The sequence below is a fragment of the Leucoraja erinacea genome, chromosome 15, assembly GCF_028641065.1.
Source record: "Leucoraja erinacea ecotype New England chromosome 15, Leri_hhj_1, whole genome shotgun sequence".
NCBI classification, from domain to species: Eukaryota; Metazoa; Chordata; class Chondrichthyes; order Rajiformes; family Rajidae; genus Leucoraja; species Leucoraja erinaceus.
In genome coordinates, this window is record NC_073391.1 from 10,530,495 (window position 1) to 10,557,177 (window position 26,683).

The following is a 26,683-nucleotide window of genomic DNA, read 5'->3' on the forward strand; positions in this document are numbered from 1 at the left end:
ATCGCCCTTTTGTTGTTGAATGTGATGCCCCTGATTTAGCAGTATCAGCAACATTAAATCAAGGAGGACGACCAGTGGCTTTTATGTCTCGTACTCTCCAAGGTAGTGAATTGTACTACCCACCCGTCGAAAAGGAAGCTACAGCAATTATTGAAGCAGAGAAAATTGAGTCATTTCCTTGCTAGCCAGCGCTTCACTTTGATAACAGATCAGCGTTCAGTAGCTTTTATGCTGGATAATTGGAAACGAATGAAGATTAAAAAAAGTAAAATTCTTGAATGGAGGATTGAATTATCTGCATATAGTTATTCAATTGAGTACCGCCCTGGTAAGGATAATGTTGCTTACATTACATTAACTTGAGCATTTTGTGCCTCTGTTAATTCTTCTGCATTCACTGATCTTCACAATGGGCTGTGTCATCCTGGAGTCTCTCGTTTGTTACACTATGTTCGTTCCAGAAAACTTACCTTTCTCTACTGAAGATGTGAAGATGACGTGTGCTTCATCTGTGCTGAATTAAAACCAAGGTTCTTCTGTCCTGAAGAAGGAAGATTGATCAAAGCTACTCAACCGGTGGAACGTTTGAGTATTGACTTCAAAGGGCCTTTACCATCCTCCTCTTGACATGTTTATATACTTACCATAGTTGATGAATATTCGAGGTTTCCATTTGCCTTTCTTTGACCAAATTTGTCAGCTGCTACAGTTATCAAATATTTAGGTCAACTGGTTTCATTCTGTGGATTTCCAAGTTACATACATTCTGATAGGGGCACCTCATTCATGTCAAAAGATTTAAAAGACTACCTTTGCTTCATCGGTATGTCCGATCAATAAGAATGAGCCTTTTGTTGATGAAGTTGAACTGACTGATGTCAACCCTTCTTATGCAACTATCAAGTATCAGGATGGACGCCAGTCAACTGTCTCACTTTCTCCATCAGCTCCATCACTCCTTGATAACATTAATCGAGAACTTCCTTCAACACTCCCATTATCCCCTATGGAACCTTCTATAAGTAATTCTAAAATTGAAAATATAAATAACAATATGAGTGAAGTTGATGACCAAGCAATATATGTATCACCAGCTATTGAAACACCATTAACTTCTGATGCTCTAGTGCTGCGATGGTCATCAAGACGTACTAAACCTCCTGACCGTCTCAACTTATAAATAGGAGGGGAGAATGAAGTGTGTGTATGTGCGGGGCCTTTCCAGAGTGTGCACATGTGCGGGGCCTTTCCAGAGTGTGCGCATGTGCGGGGTTCTCTCGGGTCTGGTTGGCGAGGCCTGTGGAATCAGCGATATTTTCCAGACGCTTTGAAGTTATGTATTACAGAAATGAGTTGCTTAAAGCTTACTCGTAAATTAAAGTTTAATTTGCCTCACAACAGGACCCAACGGGTCCCACTTGGTCTAGACATCTTTAAAATGAGGATGATGCAAATGCAAATGTTATTAAACAGATACAAATGCTATTCTGGATGTGTTTGTGATGTTTAGTGAGATAGGTATTTTGTTTTTCCATTATATGACATGGTAATACGAATATCACTGTACATTAATTGGTACACGTGACAATAAAAGACCTTTGAACCTTTGAACTATGAACCTTAGATCAAATTCTGTTGCTGCATATTCTCGTTTTACGACATTAACACAAAAGATAATTACCCAAATGTTATAAAGCAGTAACATTCTTCATGTCAATAGAATGGATTCATTAACAAATAAATGTCATCCATAATTTTCTCGAAATTCATCACTGGTTGATGGGGCTGAACATGTAAATTAATTCATTCTATTGAAGTCAATGGAACTTAAAAGCAAAATGCTGACATTAATTTATTGTGCATTTCGTGCTAATAACTAGGAACAGATTTCAAGAGACAATTCACGATAGTTTATGCTGATGCATTTAGAAATGTATTTCTTTTACATGTCTCCTCAAATCTGGAATTGCAGTTGCTTCTCAATGTAGTTATTCCTCCATTACTTGGTTTGCAAAACATTTAATTTTCTCTTTATAAATTCACCATAAATAAAAATAAGTAACTTGCAAATTTAAAAAAAATGATTTTACTCTGATGCGAGATGATCTGAAATGTAAATGTCAAGAGCAGTAATTACCTAAATGGTTTATTCATTTGCTCTAATGATAAAAGCTGAGTAGAATATAAACCAAAAGGAGGAAAGGCTTGCATTTAATTAGTGCTGTTCATGACTTCTGCACATCCCACAGCACTTTACAACTATTACAGTGCTTCTGAAGTATACTCACAACTGTAATACAGGAAATGAGGCAAACTATTACTGCACCACTGGAGTCCACTGTCAGCAATATATTGTCAAGCACATGACATGTTTACAGTTCCAAATAAAAACTGCACTGCTACAGATCTGAAACAAAAATAAAATTGCTGAGAACACCTAGTGAATCAGGCAGCATCTGTGGAAGGAGAAATAGTTATTGCATCGTGTACAGGCATCTTTGTTCCGAATGTAAAGCCCCTGTCCCACTTTCACAACCTAATCGGAGACCTCCGCCGAGTTTGCCCTTGACTCATACTCGCAGCATGGTCGCCACGAGGTCATAGAAGGTCGTAGGAGGTCTTCGTAACTCTTCCTCATGCTCGTGAGTGGTTTCCGCGTGGCTTCAAGTAGGTCGCAACGTTTTTTGCAGCCGGATAAAAAATGACCACGAGTAAAAAAAAGGACGGCATGGAAAAAACGGATACTTTTTACTCGTAAGTAGGTCATAGTAGGTCGTGATGGTAGTCGTAGGTAGTTGTCGGTCGGTAACTGGCCTGAGAAAAAAAATGCAAACATGACATCATTTTATCATGTGATAATTTTTCACTCGTAGCTAGTCGTAGTTGGTCTTAGGTGTGGAAGACTGAGATCGAGGGGGGTCATAGACATAGTCGTAGGAGGTCGTAGACATAGTCGTAGGAGGTCTTTTACTTCGGCGAGTCAACACGACCGTGACATCTTTTTCAACATTTAGGGTCTTCTAAACTCATGGATTAGGTCGTCCAAGTGGGACAGGCCCTTAACTGTTACCTCTTCCATGTCCGCTAAATGTTTCAAGCATTTTGTGCTGTCCTTTCGAGGTTTTATAGTACATTTAGAAGACTGACACCAAGCCAACAGTGTGGAAAAATTCCCCATATGTGCACCGTTAACAAAAGCTGAAGAAAGCCATATGGGCTAATTACCACATAATGAGTCTGCTTTCAATTAGCAAAGTGATAGAAGCAATCACTAATGTGCTGCCAAGCAATAAACTTCACTCCAATGCTTGGTTTGGGCTTTGCCATGTCATAACACATCACAACATTTGCAAATCATGAACCAAATAGCTAAATTCTGGAGGAGAGCTGAGAGTGACTGTCCATGATATCATGGCATTATTTGAAAGAGTGTGGCATCAAAGCCCCCCTGGTAAAAATAAATCAATGGGCATCAAAGGGAAACACTTAAGGGATTAGGGTCATGACTAGCACAAAGGAAGATTGCTCTCATTGTCAGAGGACCATCATCCCAACATTCCTCAAATCATCACTGCAAGAGTTCTCCAGGGCAGTCTTCTAGAACTCATGCAACTCTTTTTTTCAATAACACTGTAATGGGCCTGTTCCACACGCAATTTTTTTCAGCAACTTGCCGGCACCCGTCATAGTCACAGCAGGTCGCCGAAAATTTTCAACATGAAGAATATCCAGTGGCGACCAGAACAAGGTACGACTCTTTGGGCGACTACTCACGACCATACAGGCTTCACCCCGCGACATGTCGCCATGGTGTCGCCAGTATGTTCGTGAGTCGTCTCCTCAGTCGCCCAAAGAGTCGTAGCATCTTTCTGGTCGCCGCTGAATTTTCAATATGTTGAACATTTTCAGCGACCTGCCACAACCTATGACGGGTGCCGGCAGTCGCTGGAAAAGTTGTGTAAGTGGGACAGGCCCATAAGAGTACTACAGATAGACACAAAATGCTGGCGTAACTCAGCGGGCCAGGTAGCATCTCTGGAGAGAAGGAATGGATGATGTTTTGGGATGAGACCCTTCTTCAGACTGTCTTCACCCGAAACATCAACCATTCCTCGCTCCAGAGATGCTGCCTGTCCCGCTGAATTACCTGAATCCCGCTGAAATCCAGCATTTTGTGTCTATCTTCAGTGTAAACCAGCATCTGCAGTTTATTCCTTCACAAGAGTACTACAGTGTTTGAAGGCATTCAAAAAAGTATTCATAACCATTTTCTCAACAGCAATTATGCATGGGGCAAAAAATGAATGAAAAAGGTATCAGAGATGTACAACACTATCAACCAGTTATCGAACTTGATTCTGCCACCTTGCAAAACATGTTACACTGATGGCAGTGGCTAAGCTCGCAGCAACCACCTTGAGCACCTGGTCACATCTTGATGCGTTACTCTCCTATCATTTTATTCAGTTGGTTCCATCAAATTTGTTCTTTCTGTAATAACATATTCTGTAATAACCTTACTTCTTCCATTGACTTCAAAAATACTGAATTTTGCAAGTAGAATTCAATACAAATTGGTTGCTACATGGTGTGTTTGGCAGATATAGCAGAGACACAAAAAGCTGGAGTAACTCAGCAGGTCAGGCAGCATCTCTGGAGAAAATGAAATATTTCACATTGACAAATTAATATCCAACTCATGGAACCTAAAGAATCACATTCTTTTACGAGACATTTTTTAGATCAATAACTGGAAACAAGAACATTCCACTGCTGAGGGCCTTTATGACCAATGGCCTTTCAAACAAACAGACTTTGATTTGTGGTTTCTCAGCAATGCTTCAGGCAGCACATGTAAAGGATACTCAAATGCTGGCTTGCGATACTAAAATAATGAAAGCACGTCAATACTCTCCATGACAATTGTCACATGCACTTAAGGCTGCATTTATTACATTAACCATGTTGGTAAAATTTGATTTCAATATTGATGTGGTAAACCTTTCACAGGCAACACTGATTAAAACACACACATTTATGCCGTTGCCTAGTGTAACTTTCTCAAAGGAATATAATTCATACGAACGCAAACCAAATAATTTGTTAAATGCCGCTCTCTAATTTACATCTGTTGGACTAAAGATATACCTGCACGACATAGATTAGATTTTCCCCGTTTTCTATTGTTGGGTGTAATTTAGGCTGAGCATGAAGCAGGAGCTAGGTTTTTAAATATATGCATATAGAAGTTCATGATTTGCTGTGGGACTGTTTGTGATGTAAAGGGCCTGTCCCACTTAGGTGATTTTTTTAAGCGACTACCGGCGACTAGGCTATCGCCATGCAGTCGCCGGGGTGTCGCCTGTATGATCGTGAGCAGTCTCCTCAGTAGCCCAAAAAATCGTAGCGTTTTTCTGGTCGCTGCTGCATTTTGAAATGTTCAAAACTTTTTGGCGACAGCCAGTGACAGTAGGCTTGACGCCAATGAGTGTAGCTTGACATCTCCTGATGTATGTGCTGTCGTAGTGTGTCAGCAGGTGACGTAGGTTGTCGCCGGTGCTTACTTTGGTAAATTCCATTGGCTACTACCTACGTCAACCTACATCAACCAGCAGCAGGTACCAGCGACTGAATTGTCTTCAGTTGTCTTCCGTTGTCGCCGACAAGGTAGTTGCTTGTCGTAGCTTGTTGCAGGTGGACGGAGGTTGTCGTATGTGTGGTCGTAGGTGGACGTCTTAATGGGTCGCTGGTTGTCAGTAGCTTGCCGTAGCTTGACATCGACTAGGCGGTAGGTTATTGTAGACATTGATGAAGACATTGTCGTAGGGGGGTTCAGTCGCCAGTTTTTCGGCGACATGCTACGACTATGACAGTCGCAGGCAGTCGCCGAAAAAAATCGCCTGTGGGACAGGCCCATAACATTGATGCATTCCTTTGCTCTTTAAAATAGTGGAAGCTTCGGAGAAGGAATTTCAGGGCAGACGAAATATGTAGAAAGGAACTGGAGATGCTGGTTTATACAGAAGATAGACACAAAATGCTGGAGTAACTCAGCGAGCCAGGCACAATCTCTGGAGATCAGGAATGGGTAACGTTTCAGTTTGAGACCCTTCTTCAGACTGAGTCGGGGAAGAAGGAGACAGAGATATGGAAGGGTAAGACGTGAAAATGAGAAAAGGGGATGAGGCTCAACAAAAATGCAGAATGATTGTTAGCTAGGGGAAGCTGACAACAAGGCATATAAAGATAAAGTTTAATCAGGAGGACAATGAGATTGGTCGGAGGAATAGGATGGGGGAGGGATGGAGACAGAGAGAAAGCAAGGGTTTTGTGAAGTTAGATAAATCTAATTCATACCGCTGGGTTGTAAGCTGCCCAAGCTGAAACCTCTGGGCAAAGCTGCCGAACCTCATGGCAGGCGCTAAGCAATTTTGGATCTGACAATGGTCCAGGACTGAGATAATGGCACCCATGTCACCATTCCTTCTGCTGGAAGTTTCCTCAATATTTCATGCAGGTAGACTGGGAAAATCAGGTTGGTACTGGCCCCAAGAAAGGGACTTTGTGGAGTGCCTCCGAGATGGATTCTTAGAGTAGCTTGTACTGGAGCCTACAAGGGAGAAGGCAATTCTGGATTTAGTGTTGCGTAATGAACCGGATTTGATAAGTGAACTCAAGGTAAATGAGCCATTAGGAGTTGGTGACCATAAAATTACGTTTTAATCTACAATTTGAGAGGGAGAAGGGAAAATCAGAGGTGTCAGTATTACAGTTGAGCAAAGGAGAACATGGTGGCATGAGGGAGGAGCTGGCCAAAGTTGACTGGAAAGAGACCAGCAGGGATGATAGTGGAACAACAATGGCAGATATTCCTGGGAATAATACAGAAGGTGCAGGATCAGTTCATTTCAAAGAGGAAGAAAGATTCCAAGGGGAGTGAGGGGCGACCGTGGCTGACCAGGGAGAGTATAAAAATAAAAGAGAAGAAGTACAACATAGCAAAGATGAGCCGGAAACAAGAGGATTAGGAAACTTTTAAAGAGCAACAGAGGGTAACTAAAAAGGCATACGGGGAGAAAAGATGATGTACGAAGGTAAGCTAGCCAAGAATATAAATGAGGATAGTAAAAGCTTCTTTAGGTATTTGAAGAGGAAAAAATTAGTTAAGACAAATGTGGGTTCCTTGAAGACAGAAACAGGTGAATTTATTATGGGGAACAAGGAAATGGCAGACGAGTTGAACAGATGCTTTGGATCGGTCTTCACTAAGAAAGACACAAAAAATCTCCCAGATGTACAAGTGGCCAGAGGATCTGGGGTGACAGAGGAACTGAAGGAAATTCATATTAGGCAGGAAATGGTGTTGGGTAGACAGATGGGACTGAAGGCTGATACATCCCCAGGGCCTGATGGTCTGCATCCACGGGTACTTTAGGAAGTAGCTCTAGAAATCGTGGATGAATTGGTGATCGTTTTCCAATGTTCTATAGATTCAGGATCAGTTCCTGTGGATTGGAGGGTAGCTAATGTTATCTCACTTTTAAAGAAAGGAGGTAGAGAGAAAACAGGGAATTATAGACCAGTTTGCATGACATCGGTGGTGGGGAAGATGCTGGAGTCAATTATAAAACATGAAATTGCGGCACATTTGTATAGCAGTAACAGGATCGGTCTGAGTCAGCATGGATTTATGAAGGGGAAATCGTGCTTGACTAATCTTCTAGAATTTTTTGAGGATGTAACTAGGAAAATGGACAAGGGGGAGCCAGTGGATGTAGTGTACCTGGACTTTCAGAAAGTCTTTGATAAGGTCCCACATAGGAGATTAGTGGGGAAAATTAGAGCACATGGTATTGGGGGTAGGGTACTGACATGGATAGAAAATTGGTTGGTAAACCCAGGAAACAAAGAGTAGGGATTAAGGGGTCCCTTTCAGAATGGCAGGCAGTGACTAGTGGGGTACGGCAAGGCTCAAGACTGGGACCGCAGCTATTTACAATACACATCAATGATTTGGATGAAGGGATTAGGAGTAACATTAGCAAATTTGCAGGTGATAAAGATGGGTGGCAGTGTGAACTGTGAGGAGAATGCTATGAGGATGCAGGGTGACTTGGACTGGTTGGGTGAGTGGGCAGATGCATGGCATACGCAGTTTAATGTGTATAAATATGAGATTATCCACTTTGGTGGCAAGAACAGGAAGACAGATTATTACCTGAATGGTGTCAAGTTAGGAAAAGGGGAAGTACAACGAGACCGGTGGTCCTTGTTTATCAGTCATTGAAAATAAGCATGCAGGTACAGCAGGCAGTGCAGCCATGATCACAGTAAATGGCAGTGCCGGCTCGAAGGGCCGAATGACCTACTCCTGCACCTATTGTCTATTGTCTATTGCCTTTTTAGTAAGATTAAAGTTAAATGATGTAAATATTTGTTACCGGATTGAGGATTTGAAACCGATTTCACAAACGGAAATAACTGGATTTATTATTGCATACACTACGTTGAAGTTTTTCCCTTTGAATTCTGTACCAATTGCTTCAAAATGGAACAATACAGGAGCCACTCATAGATTTTTGAGTGTTGGAATTTCCTGCTGCCCTGCTGCCCTGCTGCTCTGCTGCCCACCCCAGGCTTTGGAGTGCTTACTTCACATACATTCAAACAGATTTTGTGCTCTTGTTGCTTCACCAGTTTGGGATGTGTGCAGTCTTCAAAGCAGCGATTAGAACACCTTTCCCTGTCATTCCTGAAAATACTGTACCTTGATGGCAATTGACAAGCATAATTATGTGTATGATTTCATGAAGCTTTGCTGATAATATAATATTTTGACATCAGTGCAATTGGAATTCACTACTTTGAGGAATGGTGGTACACCAATAAGAAGGAAGGGACTGATGTGTAGGAAGGATCTGCAGATGCAGGATTTATACCAAAGGCAGACACAAAATGCTGGAGTAGCTCAGGCAGCACCTTCAGAGAAAGAATGGATGACGTTTCGGGTCGAGACCCTCGTTCAGACTGATGGTGAGGTTTTTTTTTGTAATTTAAATAGGATGAAATTGTTGCATGATAATAAGGTCATAAGGTCAGATCTGAGTTGAATTAGGCCATTCAGCCCATCCAATCTACTCCGCCATTCATTCATGGCTGATCTATCTCTTCCTCCTACCCCCATTCACCTGTCATCTCCCCATAAACCTCTGTACTAATCGAAAATCTATCTATCCCTGCTTTAAAATTATCCACTGACTTGGCCTCCACAGCCTTCTGTGGCACGGAATTCCACAGATTCATCACCCTCTGACTAAAGAAATGTCTCCTCCTCCGAAAGGAACATCCTTTAATTCTGAGGCTATGACCTCCAGTCCTCGATTCTTCCACTTGTGTAAAACATCCTCTCCGCATCCAATCTATCCAAGCCTTTCAATATTCTGTATGTTTCAATGAGGAACCCCCTCATTCTCCTAAACTCCAACGAGTACAGTCCCAGCGCTGACAAACGCACATTATAGGTTAATCTACTCATTCCTGGAATCATTCTTCTAAACCTTCCCTAGACTCTCTCCAGAGCCAGCACATCCTTCCGCAGATATGGTACAACTTCCAACCCCGGACTCGCTTGAATTTCAGGCACGTTGCTGGTGTCTACCACCTCAAATATTGATGCAAAAAGGTTATTCAACTCCTCTGCCATTTCTTTATTCCCCATTATCACCTCTCCTGCATCATTCTCCAGTGGCCCAACTTCCACTCTTGCCTCTTTCTTACTCTTTATATAACTGAAGAAACTCTTGCTATCCTCTTTTATATTATTGGCTAGTTTACCTTTGTATTTCATCTTTTCTCCCCTTATTATCTTTGTCATTACCTTCTGTTGTTCTTTAAAAGCTTCTCAATCCTCTGGCTAATCTTTGCCATGTTATACGCCTTCATTTTTAGTTTTATACTGTCCTTGAATTCCCTTGTCAGCCACGATCGCTTCTTTCTTCCCCTAGAAACTTTCTTGAAAAGATCCTGCATCTTCCGGATTATTCACAGAAATTCATGCCATTGCTGTTCCTTAGATGAATGGATTCACGGTAATGTTAACAAATTTGCAGATGACACAAAGCTGGGTGGTAGTGTGAACTGTGAGGAGGATGCTATGAGAATGCAGGGTGACTTGGACAGGTTGGGTGAGTGGGCAGATGCATGGCAGATGAAGTTTAATGCAGATAGTGAGGTTATCCACTTTGGTAGCAAAAAAAGGAAGGCAGGTTACTATCTAAATGGTGTCAAGTTGGGAAAAGGGGAGGTACAACAGGATCTGGGGGTCCTTGTTCATCAGTCAATGAAAGTAAGCATGCAGGTACAGTATGCAGTGAAGAAAGCGAATGGCATGTTGTCCTATACACAAGAGGAGTTGAGTATAGGAGCAAAAATGGTCCTTCTGCAGTTGTACAGAGCCCTAGTGAGACCACACCTGGAGTATTTTGTGCAGTTTTGGTCTCCAAATTTGAGGAAGGACATTCTTGCTATTGGAGGAAGGACATTCTTGCTATTGAGTGAGTGCAGCGTAGGTTTACAAGGTTAATTCCCGGTATGGTGGGACTGTCATATGCTGAGAGAATGGAGCGGCTGGGGTTGTATACTCTGGAGTTTAGAAGAATGAGAGGGAATCTTATTGAAACATATATGATTATTAAGGGTTTGGACATGCTAGAGGCAGGAAACATGTTCCCGATGTTGGGGATGTCCAGAACCTGGGGCCACAGTTTAAGAATAAGGGGTAAGCCATTTAGAACGGAGGCGAGGAAACACTTTTTCTCACAGAGAGTTGTGAGTCTGTGGAATTCTTTGCTTCAGAAGGCGGTGGAGGCCGGTTCTCTGGATATTTTCAAAAGAGAGGGCTAGATAGGGCTCTTAAAGATAGCGGAGTCAGGGGATATGGGGAGAAGGCAGGAACGGGTTTCACATTGATTCATATTGAATGGCGGTGCTGGCTCATAGGGACGAATGGCCTACTCCTGCACCTATTGTCTATTGTTTCACCCCTGTCAACTTTGGCCAGCTCCTCCCTCATGCCTCTTTGTAGTCCCCTTTGCTCAGCTGCAATACCGATGCACCGATGCACCCGATTTCACCTTCATGGGAATGCAGGATTATTTCCCATAAGGATGGAAAATTGTGAGTTATTGTCTCAGGACAGTCTTCAATTGCCATCAACTGGGTCAATCTGTTTCCAGGTAGACTTCTCACAGAGGAGATGACTCTGTTATCAAGATTTAAAGAATGAACAGTGCCTCATGACCAATGAGGATCAGCCAATCAAGATATTATTCAGAAGCCAACTTCATTTGACAATAATAGCTTGACAATTATGACAACTTATACCAACAACAGATTCTCAAGAACCACAAGCAAAAAAAATAGGGATAGCTTGCCCCATACTAGACACAATATTGTTAGAGAACATTTGTTTCAGAAGCTATTTGACATTCTTCTTTTGATCCAATTTATCTTTTGCTTTAAGCTCCAGAAACGTCAAAGATGGCACTTGGCTAGACTGACATCTATGTATTTTTCATTTCTGAAATTTAACTCTGATTCTTCAGATCCTCCACCGGTTTTCCAGCACCCTTGTTTCCTGTTGTATTATCCGTTTAGCCGGTTCAACAGAGGTCATGGCCTTGGGGTAGCCTTGATAGTGGCCAACAAAGTCAGCCATGGAAGTCAGCTTTGGCAATGGATCTACCGGCTCATGTCGGGCCGGCGTTCCTGAGCCCTGGCTGCAGGCGGCAAATTTGACCCACCAATCAGGGCAGAAGTCCCGAGGAGCTTGAGAGTGGCCACCTCACTCGGCTGAGGCGCCACATTTTCGGGGAGACTTCTATGTGGGATTTGAAGTGATTTCTCGTATTTTATTCCAGATTGCAGGGGGTGCCGGACCACCAGTTGTTGGAAAATTGGTGATGGACCTGTACATTCAGCATGCCTAACAGGCCTGTCCCACTTTCACAACCTAATTCACCACCTCTGCCGAGTTTGCCCTTGACATATTCGCAGCCTAGTCGTCACGAGGTCGTAGGATGTCATAGGTAGGTTGTAGGTAGGTCGTGATGCTAGTCACAGTATGCTAGTCGTGGCATCAAGTAGGTCGGGACGTTTTTTCAACATGATGAAAAATGTCCACGAGTAAAAAGGTTGTTAATTAGGTCGTGAAAGTGGGACCGGCCCTTTATTCAGTAAATAAATGAATTATTCAATAAGATTCAAGATTCAAGATAGATTTAATTGTCACGTGTGCCTGATGGCACAGTGAAATGAATTTCGATACAGCCATACAATAAAAATCAACAGGACACAACACACTATAGAGTTTGACATAAAACATCCCCACACAGCAGAATCAAAGTTCCCCACTGTGTGGGAAGGCACCAAAGTCAGTCTTCTTCCTCCACTATTCCCCATGGTCAGGGCCTCCCCAAGCCCTCCGCAGTTGCCGCTAACGGGCGGCCCGATGTTCATGACCGCACGCCGGGGTGTTAAAAGTCCGACGTCGGGGCTGCGGGACGTCCTCAGCGGCGTGGACACAGAGTCGGCCCCCTCCTACCGGAGTCTGCGGCTCCCAAAGTCCGCAGGCCGCGCCGGGTGGAGACTGCTGCTGGAGACCCTGTGCAAGGCGCCCCAGGACTCCACGATGGCGGTCAGCGCCGCCCGCGTTGGAAGCTCTCCGCACCAGAGCTCCACGATGTTGGAGCAACGGCCCAATGCTCCGGAGCTCCAAACGGCGACCCAGTAGGTATCACCCGCTCCGCGGTGAATCCAGCGCTGCGCCGCCGCTGTAGCAGCCCTGGTCCGGTTCCCGGTCCCCGGCAGGGAAGGCCGCTCCGATCCAGCTGGTAGGCCGCGAGGTGGGGGGCGAGGACGGGACTCGGAGAAATAGTCGCGTCCCTGCCAGGAAGAGGCTGAGAAACGGTTTCCCCCTTACCCTGCCCCCCTCCCCCACATAGAGAAGTTAAAGATTCCCCCAACACAACACTTTGGACTAACTAAAAATAATTTAAAAAAGAGAAATAACAGACAGGCTGTAGGCAGAGGCTGCTGCCAGTGCAGCGCCCTTAGGTTCTAAATGAATGCACACTGTAACTACTTCAAATTGACACCTCTAATGGGGCATAATATCTTCACCAAGACAATCCTGTCCATCCATGCTATATATTGACCAAAAATTGTAAAACAAAATGCATACAAATAACTGACTCAATAACAAAATGTCTTGAACCATGTAGTTATACCCTATAGAGAACCAGACAAACCATTCTGGTGTCAATATAAGTTGGGTTCATTAAAAAAAAGAACCAACATTTAATCATGGGCTTTTCAAAGTTTGAACTTACCATGGGGATCCAGGTACAGGAGTGGATGCCACAGGCTTGGTCTGGTGACGTACTGTTTTCTTCTCACCAATGGCTTTCTTTAAATTATTCTTCATTAAAACAGAAACAAATTGCTGTTAGAATACATCAGATTTTCTTGTCAGAATCGTTCAAATTCAGAAATAACTTGTATTTCTTAAATGCAGATTTGTGAAGGTGATCCATGTAAAGGAATGAACATAGACATTTCATGATGTTAGATATGAATTTAGTTATTATAAGTGATTTTAAGATTAGAAATAACCAATGATATTTGGTGGGAGGAAGAACAGTAATCTTTCAAAAACTTAATGACATAGCATTTTCTTTTCATCTCAGCATTCTGTTCTCTGACAAGCAGTCTGCAATATCTATCTTTAAAGGACATCTGATTATTAAACTATCTCTAAGCCTGTCTGAATGCAACAATCATGTGTTAGTTCATGAGTGACTGAAGAAATATGTTGTAAGCTATTTAAACAGCAAGTGAAACAGCTGAACACCAACACTGTCATGAGAACCTCTTTGTCCATGAATTCGCTAAGTTCCCACAATGCAAAGAAGAATAAAAATAGTTTGAATATTCTTGTGCCCAAGACAGAACAACATTTACGGTTGAGAGCAATCAGCAGAAAAGGAGGTCATTGCCGGGACAGCACGGTGGCACAGTGGTAGAGTTGCTGCCTTACAGCGCTTGCAGCACGGGAGACCTGTGTTCGACCCCGACTATGGGTACTGTCTTTACAGCATTTGTGCATTCTCCTCATGACCGTGATCTTTGGTTTCCTCCCACACTCCAAAGACGTACAGGTTTGTTGGGAAATTGGCTTGGTAAATGTTATAAACAAATTGTCCCTTGCATGTGCAAGATAGCGTTAATACACGGGGATCGCTGGTCGGTACGGATCCGGTGGGCCGAAGGGCCTGTTTCCACGCTGTATCCCCAAACTAAACTAAACAAACTAAACTAAACTCCGGTAGGCGGCGCGGCTCTGGCCAGCAGCGGCCTCTGCAGCCTGTCCGCGTTTTTATTATTTTTGTCTGTGTTTTTATGTAGTGTTTGTTATTTTATGTTGGGGTGTGTGTGTGGGGGGGGGGGGGTGGGTGGGGAGGTGGGGGTGGGGGTGGGGTGGGGGGGGGGGGGGGGAACTTTTTGAATCTCTCCCTGCACTGGAGACCCGACCTTTTCTCGTCGGGTCTCAGTCGTCGTTGAGGCCGCAACGAGGAGCGGCCTCCAACAGGAAGAGACCGGGGACTCAGGTGTCGACTCACCGTTGCCGTCGTGGAGCTGGCCGAGTCCGGAGCGGTGGAGGAGCACTGCTGCTGCTGATGCTGTTGCTGCTGCTGCTGCTGCTGCTGCTGCTGCTGCTGCTGCTCCTGCTGCTGCTGCTGCTGCTGCCAGAGAGTCGGAGGCTCTCTACAGGTCTGTGGACGACGGCGCCGGGAGCCCACGGCTCCCTGGGGGGAGACCGCTTTTCGGGGCTTCTGCGGCGGCGACTTCTCCCGCCCGAGTTGCGGGGTCGAAGAGCTCCTGGAGCGGGGCCTGACACCACTGCCCCGCGCGGCTGGAATGGCCGCGGACTCTGCGAGCGCACACCGGGGGCTCCAACACCAAGACCCGGTGTGCGACCTCGCACCACCCGGCGTGGCTTTAATGGCCGCGGGACAATCGCCATCGCCAGCCGGGGGCTATGACTTTGACTCTGACATCGGGGGGGGGGGAGAGTGCAGTGGAGAGAGAAGTTTATTTGGCCTTCCATCACAGCAATGTGATGGATGTTTATGTTAAATGTAATTATGTTGTGTCTGGGGTCTATTTGTGTGTAATGTATGGCTGCAGAAACGGCATTTCGTTTGGACCTCCAGGGGTCCAAATGACAATTAAATTGATTCTGATTGATTCTGATTTTGATTCTGATTCTAAACAAAAATTACATCACCGTAGTGGGGCATCAATTTATCTTCACATAGATTCAACCGAGCCCCCCCACCACATCTCTCGTCTCACCAGCACTGGTACCAAACTAAAAGGAACACTTCAATATCATGACATGTGCTTATTAAAACAATAGGCCAATAAATCATTTGCTTTGCTTATGATTAAAAGTATAGATGTTTCCTCAAGGCATTTTTATTTAGTTTAGAGATACAACATGGAAACTGGCCCTTCGGCCCACTGAGTCTACGCCAACCAGCGATCCCCGCACATCAACACTATTCTACACACACAAGGGTCGTCTTTCTTACAGTTTGTCTTTCTTCCCAACCAATTGTTCAAGCGCTGTTGATTGCAACATGCGCCTTAATTTAGTTCAACAAAGAAACTGACAAGTTACTAAAGAACCTTGTCAATATACATACACATACACATACACCAAGTCAATTAACCTGCAAACCTGTACGTCTTTGGAGTGTGGGAGGAAATCGAAGATCTCGGAGAAAACCCACGAGGTCACGGGGAGAACGTACAAACTCCGTACAGACAGCACCCGTAGTCTGGATTGAACCCAGGTCTCCGGCGTTGTAAGCGCTGTAAGGCAGCAACACTACCGCTGCGCCTCCATGCTGCCCCTAAAATTAACCATTTCCTATGTATTCAACTGTGAACTGATTAGTATATATTTGCCAAGTGATGAGGTGCTTTCTTTCCCGTCCAAGACCATGTTAGTTGATATTATTAATAATTCTCTCCTATACACTGCCCCCTCTTGAAAATTTGCTTTCATCAACACTCCTCAAAAAACCAATACAATGCTCCTTTCTTGTATATTAGTGCTTTATTTTCAAACTTTCCTTCATCCTCAAAGTCTTTGAACTGAACACATAGTAGCCTCCCAGATATGAATGCATATTTCCCTTATCTGTACCTATCTGATCAGTTTTCTGGCCTGGAAGCTGTAAAATAGCTCTTCCAAAAGGCTCATGGAGTCTAACTGATCTCACACTTCTCAACCATTTGATATGGTTGAATACGCATTCTCCTCCAGTTTCTCTGCTGTTGTGCAGCTGAATGGAATCTTGCTTATGTCGTGCACAGCCTAAAGTTGTAGGCCAACTGGTTCTATTTGATCGCATTAGTCGGGTTGATTGCATTAGTCGAAACAGGGTGGACCACATGAAGGTTGCAATCTCCCACCCCGGAACCATATTCATTTGGTTCCATTCGTATCAATCAAATTTTTTGTCAGAGAAATGCTTGGAATGGCTGCTCTTTTAACATCCACATTATTACCTTTGTCTACCCTTAATCCCGACCGATTTTGCATCCGCATGCTGCCACTCATCAATCTCATTTGAACCTATACATTTATTTCCATATAGGCTGGAGCCAGTCCGTTCTACCTCTTTGATCACCCACCATTGATATTGTCTGGAATAAAGCAGACATTTTTTCCGACCAAAGGGCAGATCACTACCATCCCTGTTGCTAATTTCCACTTGAAGGCTTAACTCTAAAATTAATGAAGACAATTCTGCCCTGGTGCCAGATTTGAATTGGTGATGAGCAGTGGACCATATATATTTTCCCTCTAAATGTTGCCTAAATCCCCAATTATCATGATTCTCCTGCTGCTGAGATCTCCAGTCATGCCTTTGTCACTTCTAGATTATCTATCACAAAGCATTCATGGGATTCCTTCTTCATTTTCCTTCTATAAACTTGGAGTCATCCAAAATTCTAACGCCTGTGTCCTAACTTCCATTTTTTTGCTGGTATCATGCATATGATACTAATCACTCCAGGTTAACAAATGCCCCACTTTTTTAAATTCTCTCTCTGCTTTTTTCCTCCCTAATTGCATCAACGTTATCCCTCTAGTACCCCAGAGATATCAACACTTTCCTATTTGTCATCCTGATTATCCCTAAATTTTGTGCACAACCAGATCTGGCCAAATCACCTTCTGCTAACTTGGGAATTTCTAAATCTCTTTGGTTCTCTACCATCTTTTTTCTTTAGGGTGCTCCTTAAAACTTGGCTCTCTGACTAAGTTTTCTTCATCTGCCTTACTATCTCCTAAAGTTGCATGATATTAGCTAATTAGGCTAAAAAAGGATTCTAATCTGAAACGTCACCTGTCCTTTCTATCCACGGAAGCTACCTGTCACTGAGTTCCTCCAGCTCTTTGTATTTTGCAGCTTCATGTGTCTCTGTGGTCGGCTATTGACTGACGTTAAAGGTGCTATATAAATACAAACTACTGTTGTTATATTTGTTGTTATCAAGGCTACTTTATACATCCCAAGCTCATACCTTCCTGATGTAGCAAATGAAAATTCAACTTTTTAGCTTATTCAAAATATTTAATGTTTTTCATTTAAATTAACGTGCAGATTAAAAGTATAACTGACACAAACCTCTTCTGAATTCACATTTGATTCTTTTTTCACTCCTGATATTGCACTGGAAGCCTTGGTACATGATTTCTGGTAAGACCCTTTCTCTTTATCTGTAAATGAACAGAAATAACATTGCATTCAAATGTCAAAAGGTTTTCCTCTGCTTAATGCACGTTAAAATAACCAGGATATCTTTAAAAACTGAGTTTATACTTTTATATTTACTTTAGACATATTTTATAAATAGTTTAAGTTTAATTGTTTCTATTATTTATCCAGTCATTCATTCATGCATTCAGTCATTCATTCTGCCCAGCATGCGTCTGAAGTCCCGCAAACCCTTCTGGTCTTCCGTTAACTCCTTGGAAGACTTTGACTCCAAGACTGAGTGGTGCAGAGCCTGGAAAGATGCCAACACCAACAACGGAGAGGTGATCACAGACCCCACAGTGAAACCACTGGGTTTTGACCTCCATCACAAGCAATGGCTAACCCTGAACAAAATCCGCACCCTCCATGCAAGAACAGCCCATCACCTGCATAAGTGGGGGGTGACAGACAGCCCTGCTTGTGACTGTGGACATCCAGACCAGACCATCCCACACATCATGAATGACTGCCCACTGAGGCTTTTCCCTGGGGGCATCAAAGCCATCCACCCAGCCACTGATGCTGTCCTGGCCTGGATGTCTTCCCTTGACCTACAACTTTAGGCTGTGCATGCCTGACGCAAGAAGAAGGCATTCATTAATTGCAGTTCAAATTTCACTCAATTTGCTTTATATAAGTTTGCCATTCATTTACTTTCCAGTTAAAATGTTTGTAGTCATCTAGAGGATGCATTGCGTGCTACAGCAAATTATATATTTGCCAGCATTTACATTTTTCTTTCTAATATATTGATATTTGCACAGTGCAATACATTTACTGTGGTTTTAACATGTAAAAACAATTTACAATATTCTTTTCTAATGGTTACATAAATACGCACAGGATATCAAAGCAGCGGAACACAAAGTTTCATTTCAAAATTGCTAAGATTTATGTCCTATGAAATGGGCATTTCTTGAGGCAGTCAGTAATGAATACTGCCCAGATGACAGAATGAGAAATTGTTTCCATTGCTCTCTGTAAGCCCTCTTACATAACACAAAGTTATTATATGCTGCACAATAGAAAACATTATCTGAAACCTTACTGTTAAATGAGCGCATGTACTTTGTGCTGGAAAGACATATTTCCCGTATGTACATATGACACAGGAGAAGGTAATTTGTTTTATCGTGCCAGTTCCAGCATTCAGGGACATTCCCATTGATCCCATTATCCCACTTATCTCCCTCGCGTCTGTTTTCTCTCACTTGAACGTCACCTGTCCCCAATTCTCCTGCCACTCTAGGGGGATAATTTACAATAGCTAATTAACCTACCGCTAAATTTTTGCAAATGTGGCATCAAACTGGATCGGCCACGGAAAATGAAAGCGATCACAGGGAGAATCCACAAACAAGTCTGAGGACAGGATTGAACCTGATCTCTGGAGCCACGAGGAAGCAGCACCAACTGCTGCACTACAGCGCTCTCTGAAACCTCCACCTCAGTCCTTTTTTGATGTAGTTATGCACCATTCAATAGACAATAGACCGTAGGTGTAGGAGTAGGCCATACTGCCCTTCAAATCTGCACTGCCATTCAATCTGATCATGGCTGATCATCCGCAATCAGTACCCCGTTCCTGCCTTCTCCCCAAATCCCCTGATTCCGCAATCTTGAGTCCCATCTAGTTCTTTTTTGAAAGTTTCCAAAGAACCGACTTCCACCACCCTCTAAGGCAGCGAATTCCACACTCACAATCCTCTGTGTGAAAAGTGTTTCCTTATCTCCATTCTAAATGGCGTACCCCTTATTCTTAAACTGGTTCTGGACTCCCCCAACATTGGGAACATGTTTCATGCCTCTAGAGTGTCCAAACCCTTAATAATCTCATATGTTTCAATAAGATCCCCTATCATCTTTCTAAATTCCTGAGCAAGTGATAGGTCGGGGAGATGCACAGAGTCTCTTGCCCAGAGTAGGTGAACTGAGGACCAGAGGACATATATTCAAGGTTAAGGGGAAAAAGTTTTAATAGGAATCTGAGGGGTAACTTTTTCACACAAATGCTGGTAGGTGTATGGAACGAGCTGCCGGAGAAGGTAGTTGAGGCTGGGACTATCCCAATGTTTGAGAAACAGTTAAGACAGGTACATGGATAAGACAGGTTAGGGGGGGGGATATGGGCCAAACGCAGGCAGGTGAGACTAGTGTAGCTAGCTGGGACATGTTGGCCAGTGTGCGCAAGTTGGGTTGAAGGGCCTGCTTCCACCTGTATCACTGCATGACCATATGACCAAGGCCAGTGATACCAAGTTGCGATGATTTCACTTTTACTAGGCATGTGTGAGTGACGAATGCCATGGGCCTGGACATTGAGAATGTTCCTTGCTACAAGGTGTAACCAGTGCTAAGAATTCTATATCGTTCATTGGTGAGTGGCAAGTGGCAAGAAAATCAGGGGCCTTGTTATGCATGTGAGAAAGAACAGGGGAATGAGATTCTGTTAATTATGCTGAGAACTGACATTGACCTGTTAGGCCAAGCAGTCATCTTCTTTATTGTGACAAAATATAAACAATGAGAAACAATATGAGAATGATGTATTTCATGCACAGTCTGATCTCATTTATTCACATCTGAAGTGAGTATCCCACCACCTAAATTACATAATCCTCTCTACAGTATTTCCAATTGTTCACTTAATACCCCGATCCCTTCCTGAACTATTCCCTTTTACCTATCCTTGCCACTTCCCAATACAACCTTCGCCCCAGGCTACCCAATGAACTCTCCAGATATTTTGTCTTCTCTCTTGGTGACCCAGGTATTGTTCGGCCTACCGTTTTACATACGATCACCTCCCCAGCCTACATCTCCATCCTCCCCCTTTCCTGCTGGTATGTTCTCCCCCACATAGTCTCGCCACACCACAACCACCTCAGTTTCTCACCAGCCTCCAAACTACATGCAGTCTGTTCCTGCCGACGTCTACCTTACCATGGTGATGTTATCATGCATGATGTTCTGGAGATTGTGCAAGGTGATTTCCTTTCATCAAACTGCTGTGTGCGCCCTCACTCAATTTCTATTCAATTTATGAAAATAGCTGCTGAACATGGCTTATGCCTGGACTGTGTGTTAGGGTGCATTATAAAATTACCCAGAATTCTGCACTAAACAAAGACATATTTCTGCTCCGGCAAAAAGGATATGGATCACAGAAAATCACGTACGGAGCAATGTATGGATTAAAGGACACCCAATACCTCCACACAAAAAGCTACTAAGATTAAAATGTTATTCATAACTCACAATTATCTACAACAATGTTTTAGATCTAATTCAGATGACGTTGCGTTTCCATTGTGGAATAACTAAATGCCAAAACATCTTCATTCATACCACAGAATGGAATTTTAGTCAACCGCGTTAAATATTCCTATGATGTTTAAATTTTACTGCTAATAATTAAATATTATGTTGTACTATTTACGAACAGTGAGCTGTAGTTGTACAGGACCTGTGACCAGTTTTACGAGGCACTACATTTTCAGTTTTTTGCTTATCTAACCTGATATAAAGCACATGCATCTTTCAAGTCAAGGTAGGTCTAAATTCAATCAGCAGAGATAAATGATGAATGGTGAGGTTTACATGAACAGTAAGGAGATGCATGTGCTCCTTTTTCAATGTTACATTCAAAGAGAAATTATGCTGTCTTTGTAACAAGTAATCGGTTTGCTTTGAAATGCACTTTGGTGTGATGTATTTTCAGTTTAGTAATAGATTATGTACTCTGCATAATTGTTGTCGATGGTAGGTTTTGCCATTCTATTCCATAAAGTTTGATTTATTGACTACTTGAAAAGCTCAATAATAGATGCACATTCAATAATAAACATTTGCTACTTAGACAAAATCGCGATGATTTCATCTTCATAAAAAAGAGTTGTGCTTGAGTTGTAATTGTGTAAGTGAAGCAAGATGAAAGGCCACAGAGTGTCAGTAATTGGCTCCGACATTAACAACAGATCGGTAAGAAAACTAGGATTTCATTGTGGTCTCAAACTTCATTCACCGCAAAGATGTCAAGGAAGCTTTTATATAGTCATCAAACAATCAAAATCAAAAGGCAGATTACAATAACTTAGATCTTCATCTGTCTAATTCACCAATCTTAGCATTAATTATTTTTAAGAAGTTTGGCAGACACCAGAAAATGTTACTCTTAAGGGTGTCTATACTTGCTGCTCATCTCCTATGCTTAGACAAATTTTATTGATCATTTAATCTAACTGGTTGGTCCCAAAATAGTGCAAATAAATAAGTCAAGAGTGTTTTATTGGCATATGCCCCAGACGGAACAATGAAATTCTTACAACAGAATATGAATAAATATTCAAACTACTTGTCCTATGTTCTATTTGATATTACTGTATCAGTTTTAGTTTCAGGTTTAGAGATACGGCGCGGAAATCGGCCCTTTGGCCCACCATGTCCACACCGACCAACGATCACCCATACACTAGTTCTATAGTACACTAGCTACACTAGATCATATGCACTCGGGACAATTTACAGAAGCCAATCAATCTGCAAACCTGCACATCTTTGGAATGTGGGAGGAAACCAGGGCACCCGGAGGAAACCCACGGGGTCACACGGAGAACATACAAAACATCGTACACCCTAAGTCGGGATTGAACCCAGGTCTCTGGCGCTGTAAGGCAACAACTCTAACACCACAACACAGTGCTGCACTGGTTTAGACTTAAACATGTTTTATGTGTAGCTTTACTGTTTTCTGGGTAAGTCACAATATGCACTGAATCTTATAGATAGCAAAAAGCAAATGTGACAATCATATCAATTAACATTATACTGATGGTAATTGTATTCCATTCTAAAGAGGAATGCATGCAATAGCCTGTGTAAATTATTCAACATTTTCAAGAAACTGGACTGGACTGTGTCTTCCCCACCACCTGCAGGGTGATCCTGACCCCAACTAAACCTGTGCCTGCTTCTTTGATTTAACTGTTAGTTAGATCTACTTGGTGGGCTGTAAGACCATGAGACAATAAAACATTATGTAATTCAACCCATCAAGTCTATTCCACCACACAATCATGGTTGATCTATTTTCCCTCTCAACCCTATTATTCTGCCTTCTCCCCGTAACCTTTTGTGCTCTTTTTAATCAACAACATCAATCTCTGCTTTAAAAATACCGATTATCTTGGCCTTAGTCTGTGGCAATGTGTTCCACAGATTCACCAACATGTGGCAAGATAAATTCCTCCTATTCTCTATTCTAAAGAAACGTCCTTTTATTCTGAGTCTGTGCCCTCTAGTTCAAGACTCTCCCATTACCGGAAATATCCTTTCCACGTTTACTCTATCTCGACCTTGTAGTTTTCAATGAGATGTTCCCTCATCTCTGTAATCTCCAGCGAGTACAGGCCCAGAGCCTTCAAACATTAACCTAATCATTCCCGGGATCATTTTCATAAACCTCCTTTCTCTCTCCAATGCCAGCTCGTCCTTTTTCAGATACGGGGTGAGAATTCGGAAAGCGGAGGGGCAAAGGGACTTAGGTGTGTTCACAATATTCCAAACGTGGTCTCACCAGTGCCTTATAAAGCTTCCGCATTACATCCTTAGTTTTATATTCTAGGCCACTCTAAATGAACCGCTAGCATTGCATTTCTCTTCCTTACTGCCGACTCAACTTGCAAATTAACCTTTCGGGAATCTTGCACCAGCACTCCTAAGTCCCTTTGCAACTCCACTTTCTGAATGATCTTCCCATTTACAAAGTAGTCAAGTAGGATCACATATATTGCTATGCTGTATTCCAGTTGCCACTTCTTCACCCACCCTCCCAACCTATCCAAGTCCTTTTAATTTTCTAGTTTTAGAGACACAGCACGGAAACAGGCCCTTCGGCCCACCGGGTCCGCACCGACCAGTGATCCCGACACATTAACAATCTCCTACACACACTAGGGACAATTTTCATTTCTACCAAGCCAATTAACCTACAAACCTGTACATCTTTGGAGTGTGGGAGGAAACTGAAGATCTCAGTGAAAACCCACGCAGGTCACAGGAAGAATGTACAAACTCCGTACAGAAAGCACCCGTAGTCGGGATCGAACCCTAGTCTTCGGCACTGCAAGTGCTGTAAGGCAGCAACTCTACCGCTGCGCCACCGTGTCGCCCTTATGCAGCCTCCGGGCTGCTGACAGATTAACTCAAAGCTAAATTGCCCGGATGCACGAGGTCTATGGAAATATTCATTTTGTCAAGTGTTTTCTTGCCGATAAGAATAAGGAAAAATTTAAAAAAAATATATATATATATATATACTATATTGAACATAACGTTTAGGATATGTTTTGTGTTCATTATTTATATAATACAGATAATTATGAAGAAGAATAGCATTAGATAATAATAATCACACAGCTCACTGAACAATTATAAAGTATATTTTAATATGGCAATATAATCTGCTTGAAAATAGATTTGTGATGATTATTTTCCAGAAATCGTTAATGGCAGGTGGCATAATGCTAAATTGCAATGGCAAACATTTCCTGCCTATCATAAAGTTACTTAAGGGCCTGTCCCACTGTACGAGGTAATTCACGAGTTCTCCCAAGTTTCCCCTGATTCGAACTCGGAGAATTAGGTTAATAGCCGTTCTTAGGTACTCGGGGCTATCGTGGACATTTTTCACAGTGCTGAAAAAACTTCACGAGTTACCATGTTACCCGAGTACCTGCCATCAGCATTACGCGCCGCTACGGGACATCCACGAGCTCCGACGTAGCCGCTACGTACTTACCACCGTGAGTTTGATTTTTTTTTAAAACTCGGGAGAGCTCTTGAATTACCTCGTACAGTGGGACAGGCCCTTTAACACCCAATGAATCTGGCATGGAATTACCAAGTCCGTAAATCAGATCATACAACACATTTTATGATTTTGTAAAGCTGATCTGAGATCACAACTCAAAAACAATGATATCAATCTACTGACAATTATTTGCTGGTGGGAAGGATAACATGCACTGAGTAATTACATAGTGAAAAATAACTCATCACTTTCATTAGTAAAATATTATAGATTATACTGGAGATACGAGAAAAATGCAGATGCTGAAAACTGGAGACAAAATCAAAGTGCTGGGAATCAGCTTTACAGAACTTGAGGACCATTTTCACAACTTTGAGCTGATTAGGTTTGCACATCATACCTCACTCAATGTGTCCTGTCAGCAAAGACATGAGCTGCAGTGCAGTTCCCATCGCCTGGAGCCAAGGGACTTGGTGAGGGGAAGGAGTGTATTCAAGATAGACTCAAAATGCTGGAGTTATGGGCCTAAAGAATTTAGGCAATTTTTTCGACAACTGCCGGCAACTGTCATAGTCATAGCAGATCGCTGAAAAAACGGCGACTGGACTCCCCCCTACGACAATGTCTACAACAACCTACCACCTAGTCGACGTCAAGTTACGGAGAGCTACCGACAACAGGGGACCCATTAGGACGTCCACCTACAACTAGACCTATGACAACCTCTGTCCACCCGCGACAAGCAATGACAAGGGAAGACAATTCAGTCGCCGGTTGACGTAGGTCGTCGCCAATGGAATTCACCAAAGTCAGCACCGGCGACAACCTGCGCCATCCCGGCGACAACCTATGACAAGCCAACTGTCGCTGACTGTCACCGAAAAGTTTTGAACATTTCAAAATCCAGCAGCGACCAGAAAAACTCAGTGTTTCTTTGGGCGACTGAGGAGACAACTCACGACCATACAGGCAACACCCTGGCCTGGCAACCATGTGGCGACAGCCTAGTCACTTGTAGTCGCCTAAAACATCGCCTAAATGGGACAGGGGTATAACTCAGCGGGACAGGGAGACCATCTCTGGAGAGAAGGAATGGGGGACTTTTAGGGTTGGGACCAGGGGTGAGGGAACCTGTGGAGAGGAGAGTGCGGAGGAGAGAATGAATCCAAGTTTTGAGAAGAAATCTTTTGTAGAGGGAGGGAGAGAGAGAGAGAGAGAGGGGGGGAGGAGAGAGGGAGGGAGAGGGGAGGGGGAGAGAGAGAGAGAGAGAGGGGAGAGGGAGAGGGGGGGAGAGGAGGGGAGAGGGAGAGGGGGAGAGAGAGAGAGGGAGGAGGGAGAGAGAGGGGAGAGGGAGAGGGAGAGGGGGAGGGAGAGGGAGAGAGAGGGAGGGGGAGAGAGAGAGAGAGAGAGAGGGAGAGAGAGAGGGAGAGGGAGAGGGGAGGGGAGAGGAGAGAGGGAGAGGGAGAGAGAGAGTGTGAAACGGAGAGGGAGAGGGAGAGGAGAGAGAGAGAGAGAGAGAGAGGGGGGGGCAGACAGACACAGAGGCAAGAGGGAAAGAGAAAGAGAGACACAGACATACAGAGAGAGAGAGACAGGGGAGATAGAAAAAGACCGACACAGGGAGAGAAAGAGAGAGAGAGATACAGAGAGAGAGAGAGAGAGAGAGAGAGAGAGAGAGAGATACATCCAAATTTATTATCATTTGAGAGAGAGTGAGACTCAGACGAAAGAGTTTCCAGAGCCATACAGAACAGAGACAGAGTCTTACAGACATACAGAGAGAGAATTCACACAAACATCCATCACAGAGAGAGCCACTGAGAGATGGAAGGCAAGTCTTTTCTCTCCCTGTTCTCCGTGAGAGAGAGAGATGTCCAAGCCCCAGGCGGGCGAGAGAGAGAGAGAGCCATTTTAGGCCGCGAGGGGAGATTTACGAGAGAGAGAGAGAGGTCTGAAAGTCCAAGGTTGGAACCCC

At 43.3% G+C, this 26,683-nt stretch overlaps 1 protein-coding gene across 1 annotated transcript in view; it reads right to left on the reverse strand.

Annotated features, from left to right (window-relative positions):
• The window catches only part of tcerg1l (transcription elongation regulator 1 like), a 662,686-nt gene that overhangs the window by 168,432 nt on the left and 467,571 nt on the right, over positions 1–26,683 (reverse strand). The window contains exons 6-7 of the mRNA XM_055646670.1: positions 17,766–17,857; positions 13,389–13,477 (exon numbers count right to left, since the gene is read on the reverse strand). Of these exons, the coding sequence (XP_055502645.1) occupies positions 13,389–13,477; positions 17,766–17,857 (181 nt within the window). The remainder of the gene's footprint in view (positions 1–13,388; positions 13,478–17,765; positions 17,858–26,683) is intronic.